Source organism: Lissotriton vulgaris, chromosome 1_1 (assembly GCF_964263255.1).
Source record: "Lissotriton vulgaris chromosome 1_1, aLisVul1.2, whole genome shotgun sequence".
Taxonomy (NCBI): Eukaryota; Metazoa; Chordata; class Amphibia; order Caudata; family Salamandridae; genus Lissotriton; species Lissotriton vulgaris.
In genome coordinates this window covers 1,663,443,742-1,663,457,192 of record NC_141685.1, presented here as the reverse complement: position 1 = coordinate 1,663,457,192, position 13,451 = coordinate 1,663,443,742, and the positions used below count along the sequence as shown (strand labels likewise).

The 13,451-nt window shown below is 45.5% G+C and overlaps 1 protein-coding gene across 3 annotated transcripts in view; it reads right to left on the bottom strand.

The window, feature by feature from the left end:
• The window catches only part of AHCYL2 (adenosylhomocysteinase like 2), a 484,174-nt gene that overhangs the window by 40,299 nt on the left and 430,424 nt on the right, over positions 1-13,451 (bottom strand). For all 3 annotated transcript variants that reach the window (XM_086918893.1, XM_086918894.1, XM_086918895.1), the window contains exon 15: positions 161-239. In XM_086918893.1, the coding sequence (XP_086775019.1) occupies positions 161-239 (79 nt within the window). The remainder of the gene's footprint in view (positions 1-160; positions 240-13,451) is intronic.

Below are 13,451 nucleotides of genomic sequence, written 5' to 3'. Positions count from 1 at the left end.
CGCTAAATTATGAACCAGCTGTATAGTCAACGCAAGTAAAAGTCAGTATTTTTTTTTTTTAAGCGGCTTTCTCAGACAGACGAGATAGGCAACTGTTTAACAAAATTTCCATCAAATTATCAGTGTGCAACATCACACAACCAAGCAGAAATATCCTTACCCATTTTCTTCGGCAGTAGGTATACATCTTGCTTATAACGTCCTTCAGGGGCATTATAAAGCTCTATCAATGCCAAGGCCTAAAGAAAAAGCAGATCATTGAGTCAACTGGGTTGCAAGGACTCTTCTACATGAGGACAAAAATGTGAGCAGTTTATCAATGTACTTCATTGGATGTATGAATAATGTCTTCATCTTACCAACTAATTTTTCCACCCTTTGGTTTCATGGTGCTCAATTCTGTGCCTCGAGCGGAAACTACAGAACCTCAAGGAGTAGCAATGGCAGTGGTGTATGTGTATGTATATATACATATACATATATATACATTCTACAATTCTACAGCACTTACCCAAATGAGAGCACCAATGTGCTGCATACTGAGAAATCAGGGTGGAAAAACTGGAAAAAGGAAGATTCTGGGACCTGTACTTAGCCGGTAGACAGAAATCCATAATAGCCCAATGGATTGCTGAATAGCCCAATTGATGAGGGCCCTAACTGATGAATTAGATAGTCTTCAAACCAGGAGAGAGGAGGGCAAGTCTTGTATGTGTGGGAGGTTGTTCTATATTTTGAGCAGGACGATGGAGGTCTTGAGGTATATCTATCAAAGAAAAGTTGTCCACTTATTAACAACAAGCACGGTACTCCAGGCATCAAATTAACACAGAAGGCATGGAAATTAATGAAAGCTCAGGAAAAACAGACCGGGTGGGAGCTGCAAGGCTCCTGACCGGTCATTGCAAACGGTAGTGTCCCGGGGATGGGCACCCCGGGACACTGCAGGAGCAGGTCCTGGGGGTGGCTGTCCCCTGGGCCTCGACATGGCTCCCACAATTTACAAAGCCGTGGGGGGTGGTGGGGGGGCTTGAGCCCCCTCACACAGGGTATACTTAAAAAAAATAAAGCCGGGGGGGCCATGAGCCCCCCGCCATTCCATTTTTCTAAGCACCGGAGGTGGAGGTCCCCGGGGCAGTGTGGGGGGGATTGGGCCCCCCCACACTTTTTGCGGGAGCCACACTTTTTTTTAGTTTTTTTTTTTAATCAGCAAGATCCGCGCATTCTGCGCGGATTTTGACGATTTTTGAAAAAATAATCATAATTTCTATCCTGCCCCATTTTTGCTTTTTTCACATTTTGTTTATTAGGTTTGATGTGCCTCGGTTGTACCGAGGCACAAGATGGCTGCCAACACTTCCTGGTTTTGGTGTGTTGACAGCCAATTAGCATGCAGCTCGTGCACGGCAGGGTCCGCGGATCCTCCGAGGCCATAGATATATTTGTACTTTTAAATGTGATTTTCTCAGAAACTACTGAACGGATTTACACCACAAAAGCAAAAGGCACAAGTCTGAACCAGGGTATCCTGATTCGGTGAGCCCCTCACGGACCGTAGCACTTCACGTCGTGGATCTGATCCTTTCAGATATCGACCAAGAACTGGGTTCCCGTCCTGAGCCACTATGCCTTCATGCTATTTACATGCGCCCTGGGACGAGTCTCATGCTGCCTTTTGAATCTTCTCTGGTAACTTTAACTACACTCTGTAGAAGCGCCTATCTCCCTGATCTTCCATTACTCAGAATTGGCTCACACCTTGATTTCCCAGCTCTTCCAATATCCAGACGTGTTAGCACACACGTGAGCACACCCAGTGCACTTCTATCGCAGGAAGCCTCCACGCTGAAATCGTAGCCTGAACGAATTTATCTAAAATCTCGCTGGCGATTCTCCACCTATCAGTTCACCAGTGCCCTCCCGTATACCCGGAACCCTCGCTTCTTTTCTCATCGATCCCTCAGAAAGGATCTTTCCTTCTAAAACCACGATCTTCCTTTACCGCAGCCTGTGTGTTCCCCTCCTCCCTCATCTTTGCCAGCCCTGACGAAGGTGCCCCACACCGAAACGCGCGTTGGCGTTATTACGGCATTACCATCAGGAAAGGCAACCACCCTCCAACTTCTTGCCTTCCTCAAGTTGCACCTGCGTCCATGCAACCTTAATTCCACCCTTTTTCTGTTGCAGGCCTTTATGAATCACCCGTATGAAGTGACTGAACTTGTCAGAGTATGAATGATTTTTGCTTGATATGAGTGCCTGTTGAGCCCCCTGCCTTTACCCCTTGGAGTGAATGGAACACTGTATACATAATTTGTTATGCATTATCTCTCATTAACTTATCTCCATCCATGAAATGATGAACTGTACTGCTGATTTGATCAACTTTTGTACATACCTTATTCTGACTATCTTGCTAAAATGACTATATGCACTTAACTAAATAAAATAATTTAAAAAAAACATATATCTCCCATAAAGAATGATTTGATTGTGGTCTAATTGCTCCCCTGGTCTTGGATATTCATTGGATACTGCTCCCCCTTTAATCTGAACAGGATCCCTCCTGGGACCTCCTTTTATCAAGTTTGGCAGGGTGATCTTCTCTATTTGCGCAAGTCTGAACCAAGCACTATCACTTTGCCAAATTTGGTGTAATTCCGCTCAGCTGTTCGGGCTGTAGCCGCGATGAAGAAAACAAGTTACTTACCTGTAACTTTGGTTCCCCAGTATTGGTAACTTTCATAGATTCCCATGCTTTGTATCATTCCCCGTCGTCGGAATGGGAGCCTCGGTAGTATCACGACCATAGAAACAAAAGAGAAAAAATAGGCCTAGGCCTCATCTCCTTTTGTATCCTATCACCCTCTTTGTGCAAAAGAGACCAAACTTTTGTCAGGACCAATCAGAGCAGCCTCACCCCCTAGAACATTCCTGAGAGAGCTCAGAGCCTCAGATTTTCGTAGCTGTTGTGGAAACCGCCACTATCTCTGTCAAAAAACTGAGCTTTCCCAGGGGCGGAGGGTGGGCGCATGGGAATCTATGAAAGTTACCAATACTGGGGAACCAAAGTTACAGGTAAGTAACTTGTTTTCTTGCTTTCTTGCCCCAGTATGGGAACTTTCATAGATTCCCATGCTTTGTATCAGAGTAGCTAGCAGTAATAACCAAGACACATTTTGTAGATACATGGCATCACATAAACAAAGCACATAAACTTATAGCATAGCAAACAAGAAACAAAATGTGCTCACCAGCATGGAGGGCTTGTAGGGGAAGCTCACCTCTCAATGGAAAAGATTCCGCAGAACTGCTTGACCAACAGCCGCGTCGTCTCGTCCTGCAGACTCCAGGCAGTAGTGCTTCGTGAAGGTATGTGTACTGCTCCACGTTGCTGCCCTGCATAAGTCCTTAATGGCAACTCCAGAGAAAAGAGCCACCGACGATGCCACAGACCTTGTGGAATGTGCACGAACCTTTCTGTCCAAAGGCTTGCCCGCCTCCTGATGGTAGAATTGAATCGCACTGGAGATCCAGCGGGAAATGCCACTCTTTGCCAAAGGAAACCCCTTCCGTGGTGCGCTGTAGGACACAAACAATTGGGATGATTTCCGAAAGGGTTGTGTGCGCTCTAAGTAGAATTTTATGTATCTTTGAACGTCCAAAGAATGTAATGTGCGTTCCGCAGGCGTTGAAGAGCGCGGAAAGAAAGACTTTAAAATCAAAGGTTCATTCAAGTGGAACTCAGACGGCACCTTTGAAATAAATTTCGGATTGGTGCGAAGGATAAGCACCTCTTTTTTGAATTGCAGGAATCGATGCACTATGGAGAGGGCTTGAAGCTCACTCACTCTTCTCGCTGATGTTAGAGCTAAGAGGAGGGCAAGTTTCCAAGACAGGAATTTCAAGTCCGCCTTGTGCACCGGCTCAAACGGAGCTTTCATAAGTTGAGCCAGGACAAGATTGAGTTGCCAAACTGGTGGAGGAGGGCGAACTGGAGGATACATTCGAAACAATTCTTTTAAGAATTGTTTAATAATCCTAGAGGACCATAAGGAAGGGCCTGAAGAACTGCACCTAAACCTCGATATGGCTGCAAGATGTACCTTAACAGATGAATGCGCCAACCCAGACATTGCCAATGATAGTATATATGGCAAAAGTTGATGAGGCAGAGATTTGTAAGGATGGAGATCTTGTCTCTGACACCACAGGCAGAACCTCTTCCATTTAGCCTTGTAAGTCTTATTAGTGCTCGGTGCTCGAGCTTGGGACAAAACGTCTCTACATTCCTGGGAGAGATTCAGATGACGGAACTCTCTGTGTTCAGGAGCCACGCTGTCAAGTGCAGTGATTTCGGATCCGGATGGTAAACTGGTCCTTGATTCCTCGACAATAGGGAAGGAATTGGTCGTAAGCGAATCGGATGAGCTTGGGAGAGTAGAAGGAGTTCTGTGTACCAAAATTGCCGGGGCCAAGCTGGTGCAATGAGAATCATCTTGCATGGTTCCGCTTTAATTTTCCTGAGTATTCGAGGAATGTGGGGAATCGGCGGAAAAGCGTAAAAGAATGCGCTGTACCAGGCCATCGAAAGGGCGTTCCCCAGAGATCCCCGATGGTGAACTTTGCTTGCGTAAAACCGGCATTTTGCGTTCACCAGAGAGGCAAAAAGGTCGATGGTTGGTGTCCCCCAGACCGAAAACACACTCTCCAGAATGGACTGATTCAACTCCCATTCGTGATTCACCTCGGTCTGGCGACTCAGGGCATCCGCCTTGACATTGAGAGAGCCTGCCAGATGTTTGGCTCTCAAGCTGATATTGTGTAGAATCGCGTAATCCCAGATGCTCTGAGCTTCTTTGGACAGAGTTTGCGATCTCGTTCCTCATTGCTTGTTGACGTAGTGCATGGCCGTCGTATTGTCCGTCTGGACCAGCACTGTATGATTTCGGACCCTGGGAAGGAAAGCCTGCAAAGCCAAACGAATGGCCGCTAGCTCCAAAAAATGTATATGGCACTGATGCTGTTCTGGACTCCAGTGCCCGCTGACTTGAAGCTCTCAGAGCACCGCTCCCCAGCCTTCCAAAGAAGCATCCGTTGTCATGATCAGAGGGGATGGTGAAACTCTGAACGTCAGACCCTGTGCGATATTGTCCTGCACTAGCCACCATTCGCATGCCTTTCTCATTTTTGGTGTCATCAACACCTTGTCGTTGAATGATCCCTCTGCTTGGCACCATTGCTTGTCTAGCTCTTCCTGCAGAGGATGCATTCGCAGCCTGCAATGAGGTATTAATGATATGTAGGATGACATCTACCTGAGCAGGGACTTGTATTGTCTGACTGAAAGGCATTTCTTGTGGAACAGTTGGCGAGCCGATATGATCAACTTCTGTTGATGTTCTTCTGAAGGACGAGCTGTGCATTGCATCGTGTCTAAAATGGCCCCAAGGAACCTTGTGGATCTGGAGGGCTGTAGAACTGACTTGTGTTTGTTCAACTGAAGGCCCAGGTGACTGAACAACTGAATGCAAGCCAAAACCGCTTGAGAGGTCTCCTTGAAAGATGGAGCCTTGACGAGCCAGTCGTCCAAATAAGGGAAAACCTCCAGGGATTGTTTTAGTAGAAAAGCTGCTACTGGTGCCAACACTTTGGTGAATACTCGAGGTGCAGACCGAAGGCCAAACTGAAGCACCTTGAATTGGAAATGGCTCTTTCCAATTGTGAATCGCAGATATTGTCTGTGAGCTGGGTGTATTGGAATGTGGAAATACGCATCTTCTAAATCCAGAGACGCCAAATAGTCGCCTGGGTTCAAAAGAGAAAGGATTTCTTGGAGTGACCATCCTGAAAGAGAGTTTGATGAGATAAGTGTTGAGCTCTCGTAGGTCTAGTATGGGGCGCCAAGTCTCTGCCGTCTTCCGAACCAGGAAGAACCTGGAATAAAAACCTCTGCCCCTCTGAGAGAGAGGTACCGGTTCTATTGCCACCTTGAGGAACAATTGGGGCGCTTCGAGGTGGAGCAGTCCCAGATGTTTTGTGCGGGTGGCGCCCGGAGCTCTCGTTGGAGGAAGGTCTTGGAACTCCAACGTATGGCCATTCTGAACAATATTCAGGACCCACTGGTCCGATGTTATACACTTCCAGCTGTTCAGGCAAAATGATATCCTGCCCCCCACTGATGTGACTGGTAGGGGGGGGAACAGTAGGTAGAGCCAGGAGGCCGCTATTGTCTCTTGGTGTTGTCGCGTCTCTGACGGTTCTGACGCCCTCGCGGAGGTTGGCGAGAGTAAGACGCCGATTGTCCCTGCCGTTGATTTGAATACTGAGTCTTATAAGATTGCGAAGACGGAGAGGAATATCTCTGTTGGGTGTTGCCTCTGTATGAAGAGAAACCTCTGCCACGAGCGCCTTTAAATGGGACCTTACGGTAGTTGAGTGATCCCAAAGACTTCGCCGTGTCCGTATCCTTTATTATATTCTGCAGGGCATCATCAACATGCTTGCCAAAGAGCATCTCTCCATCAAATGGGAGGTCCAGGATCTTATTTTGGATCTCCTGACGAAACCAGGTGGCTCTCAACCAACCTTGGCAACGAAGCACAGCTGACCCTGCCAATGTTCGAAAAGCCGTGGACGCTATGTCCATAGCACAGTCAATAACTTCAGAGGATGATTTTTCTCCCTCCATCAGAACTCTCTTTGCCTCTTCCCTCGCGGAGTCTGGCAGTTGTTCCACAAACGGCTCCATGTCACACCACATCTGACGATCGTATCTGCCTAGAATGGCGAGAGCATTTGCTGCTCGAACCAGTAAGCTGGCCATGGAAGAAAACCTCTTCCCCATGTTATCCAGGCACCTACCGTCCTTGTCCGGAGGTGTAGTCAAAGGTGTTGATGGGTTCTTGGACTTGCTTTGAGCAGCCTGTGATATCACCGAATCAGGCTTCGGCTGCCCAAGATGACGAGCTGGACTGCCATCTGGAGCCTTATACTTTTTTTTCCCACCTGGGGAGAACCGGAATCACAGTGGCTGGATTTTGCATTATCTTCATACCTTCCTCCCACACATGCTCAATAATAGGAATGGATTTGACCGATCTTCTGTACTGATCCTTAAAGTCATACAGGAAACATTCAGACTTCCTTCGAAATTGCTAGTCCAAACCTCTTTGCAGCTCTCTCCATGAGGTTATAGAACCCCCCTATATCAACCGGAGGGGAAATAGAAGTATCCCGATCAGTGGCGTCTGGATCTTGAAACCCGCTGTCTCCTTGATCCAAGTCTGGTTCCTGCAATGGATCAGTCAAGGGATCCACCTGTACCTCATCATCCGAAGAGGTATCCTGCTGAATAGGAGTGGAGGGTCCGGGATCCGGCGTCCGGGAAAGGACCCTAGGAATGACCGTTGGTGGTGTGAGAGACACCACTTGTGACGGAGGAAGTTCGACCACTGGCTGCGCTTGCGGAAACACCTGAGGTGGAGGTTGCGTAGACTGCATTGACTGTTCCGAAGGAAACCTGTTCCTATAGTCCTGCAGCATCAACTGCAGGTCAGAAATTAAAGAGGCGGGCATGGCCACCATGTCCTGCCCTAAACCAGGTGGACGTAGTCCTTGTGGAACATACTGATGCACCCGTTGGTCATATTGCTCATAGTATTCCTCCGTGTCAGTCTCCTGCAATTTTACATTTAAGTCTGAGGGACTGTAGGCATCCCCAAAATGGCCTTCATTTTCCTCATCCTCCTCCGAATCGTCATCTAGAAGCAATGTCGGTAGATCTGTCGAAACTTGTCGAGGAAACGTCATCTCAGGTGTAATTTTCATTCTCTGCAGAGGAAATTGCAGGTTTTTACCTGTCAACGGCTTCGTCGACGGAGCCGTCGTCGACGGTGCGGAGGTAGTCGACGGTATTGTCAACGGAACAGAAGACCTCGTCGACGGGGTCTTGGTCGTCGTCGACGGGATGATAGTCGACGGTCTCGTAGACTAACTCGTCGTCATCACCATCATTGTCGTCGAAGTCGTTGTCGTCGTCGACGTAGTTTTCGTCATCATCAGCTTTCCGGAGACCACCATCATCGACGTTGAAGAAGTTATCGTCGACGAACCAGGAACCTTGAACGACGACGAAGTCGTCAACGCTGAAACCGCTACCGACGACGAGCCCGTCGACGGAGCCAAGGAAGCAGCGGGAATTTTTCCAGAAGTAATCGTCGTCGACGTACCTGATGTTTTTGTCGTTGACGGACGCTGTTTTTTATCAGGCACGGTCCCTGGAGTGCCTGTAGAGTGTTTGTCACCAGTCCTTTCCTTTTTGGACGGAGGAGAAGTGATAGAAACCTCCTTTTTGTCCTTAGAGGCTGCAACTAATCCAGCAGCCTGTCCCTGCCTCTCCTTTTCACTTCCGTGAGGAGATTGAAGGGGACTAGCCCTCTCAGACCTGTCAGAGATCTTATGAGGGGCCTTAGAAGGGAGCTCAGCTGAAGAATAACCAGGAGGAGACCTACCCCTCTTCTGGGATCTGTGAGAGGAAGTCAGATGTCGAACCCTCTTCATCCGATGAGAGAACCTCCTTCCGAGACTTCATTTTTTTGAAGCCAGGTCAAAAGCCGTCCCTCTCTGTCACGAAGTGTCTTAGTAGAGAAGGTTCTACAAATTTTGCAGTCTGTGGCCTTGTGGTCAAGGTATAAGCAATAGATACAGCTGTCATGCTTATCCTCCACAAAAAGACGCTTTTTTCCACAAGACGCACAGGACCTGAATAAGGCCTTCTTCTCCTTGTCAGACATGTCCTGATTGAAGTAGAAAACTTGAAGAAATAAACAGTTAGAATGAGAAAAACTGAGCAGAGCTCAGTGGAGACTCCCTAGCACAACGTGCGGTAGAAAAATCTGAGGCTCTGAGCTCTCTCAGGAAGGTTCTAGGGGGTGAGGCTGCTCTGATTGGTCCTGACAAAAGTTTGGTCTCTTTTGCACAAAGAGGGTGATAGGATACAAAAGGAGATGAGGCCTAGGCCTATTTTTTCTCTTTTGTTTCTATGGTTGTGATACTACCGAGGCTCCCATTCCGACGACGGGGAATGATACAAAGCATGGGAATCTATGAAAGTTCCAATACTGGGGCAACGGTACCTATGGAAAATTGCATTGGGGAAACACATTTTGGGACCCCCTTTTTTCTCAGACCCTCCTTTACGAATCACCCCAAGACTTTCAGGATAGGAGTGGACTGGAGCGCTCCACCAGTTTTGAAAATTTCGGGACGATTCGTCAACCGGCGCCAAAGTTAACCCAAATAGAACGTTGCGGATTTCCTATGGAAAATAGGTCCTAACTAGAACTGCCTACTGGCGACTGCTAGTAGGATGGATAGATAGATAAAGAATAGATAGAGAATAGATAGAGGGAGAGATAGATAGATAGAGAGATAGATAGAGAGATAGAGAGATTTGAATCCAATGAATTAAATTCAGCCATGTTTATCTTCTTTTTAACCATTTTATATTTTCTCCGTTTAATCCTTCCTCCTATTTAAACTATTACTTCAATTTGTTTTATCCATACGCTTTCTGCTTTAAGAGCGCTCAAGCAAACGTCAGGGCACAGGTAGATTCCACATATCATGATGTTTATTTAAAAACCCAAAGCATTTCGGGATAAATCAATCCCTTAGTCAGGGGCATCTAAAAAGTGACACAGAAAAAATAATTCTATCAATGTTTAAACCAGCATCATACATATTGTGCATTTCAATGATACACATACATCTCATGTTATCCAAAGGTACACAATTTATGCCAAGTTATTTGCTCTACATTCTAATATGCCAAGGATACACTAAAAAAAGTCACCAATTCAGCAACCATTATGTGCAGCCATGTTAATATAAAAGATTGCGTTCTGTAACCCATCCCTCCCTTTTGTGTAAAGTCATGTTCTCTTATTGACTACCCAGCAGCTTTGACAACATTTGAGCTTACCATGACATGCATTTTTTCTTCAAAACTAACCCTATCCACAACATGAATTCCGTGAGCATGTTCCTTCTTTAGTTACAGCATGAAGATTTTTCGAGTACACCGCAGCATGAACATTGTATTTACCTAAGCGTTTCATTTGCCGGAAAAAAACTGTTTAACCAGCTTCCCACCTTGCTCAATTAGCATCAGGTGTTAAACTCCCATTCCCCTCTGTCCACGCTACAATCTTCTGCATATGCCAGTGCCACCGTTCTACTCCTGTTGCTTAAGTAACTACTTATGCCAGCATACTTATCCCTTGTTTTATTTAAGCCTCATTATATATATATATATATATATATCGCAATAAAACCTGAAAGTGCCAAAGCGCTATAGCACGACAGATTAATCAGCAAGAGTAGCCAAGAATCAAGGATTTTGAGATGAAAAGAACTAGGTTTTCAGATGTTTTTTAAAGGACAAAGGAATCTGCTTCTGATATAGGTATGCAGGGTGTTCCATAGTCTGGCAGCAGCTATCAATAAGAGCCCACCCCCTAAAGTCTTCCGAAAACTGGAGATCCTATATTTTTTTACACCATGAGGATCGAAGTGGTCTGCCAGGACTGTACCAATGAAAAAGAGCATTCATTTGGCTGGGGCCCCTATGATGAAGATCCTTAAAAACTAGGTACAAGGCCTGGAAATAAATTAGCTTCCTGACAGTAAGCCAATGAAGGGAACGAATCCCATCTCTAACTGAGTGCCTTTTGGAAATGTTCAGAATAAGGCGGGTTACAGCATTCTGTACAACCTTCTTCTTTATTTAACACTAGGTCCGAGTGAGTCAGCCCAGTAGGTGTCCCAAAGTTATGAGTTTGGTAGATTTCAGGGACTCGATACAATGGTATTTCGAAGTTGAGCAAATGCCCACCGGGGAGTCTTGTGGTTCCCAGGGGAAATTTCTTATTGTCCTCGTAATTTTATTCTCCGGAAAGGGCATAGAGTGAAGGCGTAGAAGACACCGGTCTGCAGTGTGGCGCGGTGTTCGGGAAGCCGCTACGAGCAAGATTACTGAACCCAAGCACCCGACTACAGGTGCTCGGTGGTTATTACCACGAACACCGCGCCACACTGCAGACCGGTGTCTTCTACGCCTTCACTCTATGCCCTTTCCGGAGAACAAAATTACGAAAATGAAAATTATTGAACATAACGTTGGGACACCTACTGGGCTGACTCGCTCGCACCTAGTGTGAACACCGCCTTATAATATATGAAGGTCATATGCCTCTGACCAACAATTGCCATCTGCTGTTTGATCCACACGGTTCTGTCTGAATAGGTTGACAACTTCAAACTGAATTGATTCGCCCTGACGAAGTTCCACAAGGCAAATGGAACGAAACACGTTGGCTGTGCCTGTATCTGACGAATACTGTTAAATAAAGAAGAAAATATAAAATACACCTCTTTCTTATGGACTCGAATTGTGTGCACCTTCCATCTCATGTTTGTGTATCTCTGATTTATACACCTATTGGTAGCAGGTGTAGGAAGAAGTTTGCACCATCCAGAATTTAGAACGATAGGATCCGTAGTGCTTGACCTGGTCTGCTGCCTTGGTCTTTTGGAACTATTCTGTACAACCTGAAGTTTATTCAGGGAGGAACTATTGATGTTAAGGTAAAGTGCACTACAGTAGTCCAGCCGTGAGGTAACAAGGTTGATAGAGACTGTCTGGTGCGGTGCAATTCCGATGGAATGCAAGGAAAAATCTATTTCAGGGTCCAAATGATGAAAAAACAAGTGCTGATAATGCGACTGACCTGTGCATCAGAACTCAAATGTATTATAAAAAATGAATCCGAATGTTTTCAGATGACTTGACAGGTGTGGGAAGAGGTCTGCAGACATCTGGACACCAGGTGTTTGACCAAATGGAGTTTTGAAAGCCAAACACAAGCCCTTCAGTCTTGTCTGCATTAATCTTCAGGGAATTGCCATTTATCCAGCAGATAATGCTGGACATACACAGGTTGAACCTCCGCGCCACCCATGGGCAGGTCATTGGAAAAGGATCTCAACATGCTCTGCCAATGACTTAAAGCAAGTTCTTTTTTTTTTTTTTTTTTTTAAAGAGGAGGAGGATCCTGAGAAAACAATAGTTCATTTCTCTGTTGTAGAGAGGGTTGCTTATGCCTATAATGAAGAGTTCCCTAGAGGAGAATGAGGATTATAGGCAACTATTCCTTCTTGCCAAGCAGATCTTCACTTATAGTCATAAGCACTGAATAAATCGCAAGCCCATGCCTATCAAAAAGGCAGAGAAAGACAACAAAAAAGATTCTCAAAGCAAACCGATTCTGAATAAATGCCTAGAACCCTTGGGCACTGCCTGAGTAATCTGAATTAGCACAATTTATTGTAATGTTATGTAGGGACCTCCAGGTGGCTTCTTTACACATTTCGAAAAAGGATAAAGGAAAAAGATACCCTCGTTAACTGGGAGGAAATGTAGGAGAGTTCTCAAAACTACTTTATATTTGTGGTAAACCTTGTATGGTTCATTACAACAAAGTGTCTGGACATAAGCTACCGTCATGAGGAGAAGTGATACCTACAAGGAAAGCTGCTTTCCAAGATAAATGCTGCAAGATAGCCTCATTAATTGATTAAAAAGGAGGGCACATTAATTTAAAGAGCACTACGTTAAGCTCTAGTGAAGGAGAGAATCTTCTTACTGGAAGAAAGCCTTTCAATTCCATCTAGAACCTTTTTTTTATTACAAACTATAAAAGGAGAGATTTATGAAGGTTATTTTCTATAAGCAGTCTCTTTAGCGAGGTATTTGCAGACCCCTCCTTGGGCAAACAGATAAGATATGGAAGCACTGCCTACTCCGGGCATCTGCTCAGGTTGATCCATGAATGCACCAGATGAAGAACCTCTTCCATTTTAACGCGTAGGATAACCTGGTCACTGGACACCATGTCTCCTTCAATATATCAATACATTCGCAAAGAAGATCGAAGTTTGCATATTGAAAGGGTTCAAAAACCAGGCTGCCAAGTTAAAAGAGAAGATCTGGCTACAGGTTCTTAAACCCTGAACCTGAACAGGAAACCTGGTAGGATGACAGTGACAGTTGGAATTAAGGATTTCAGTGGAAGGGCATAAACAAGCTTATAAAAAGACCATTTCCCAAAGTACATGGGTTGATAACATCTGGAGGTTTAGCTTGGGCATTTATTTTTTTGAAAACAGATCTATCTGGTGAAATCCCTGTTCGCAGAGGACGTTGTGCAGCACTTCATAATTTAATAACCACTTGTGGCTTTCTTAAACAATACTGACAAGAAAGTTTGCATCCAAGTTTTGAACTCCTGGGAGATGGACTGCTGTAATGTGGAGATAAAGGTAGTTTAAGGTTTGAGGGACAGAACTCCAGAGTCCCTTTTTCCTTGCCTGATCAGATAATGCACTGT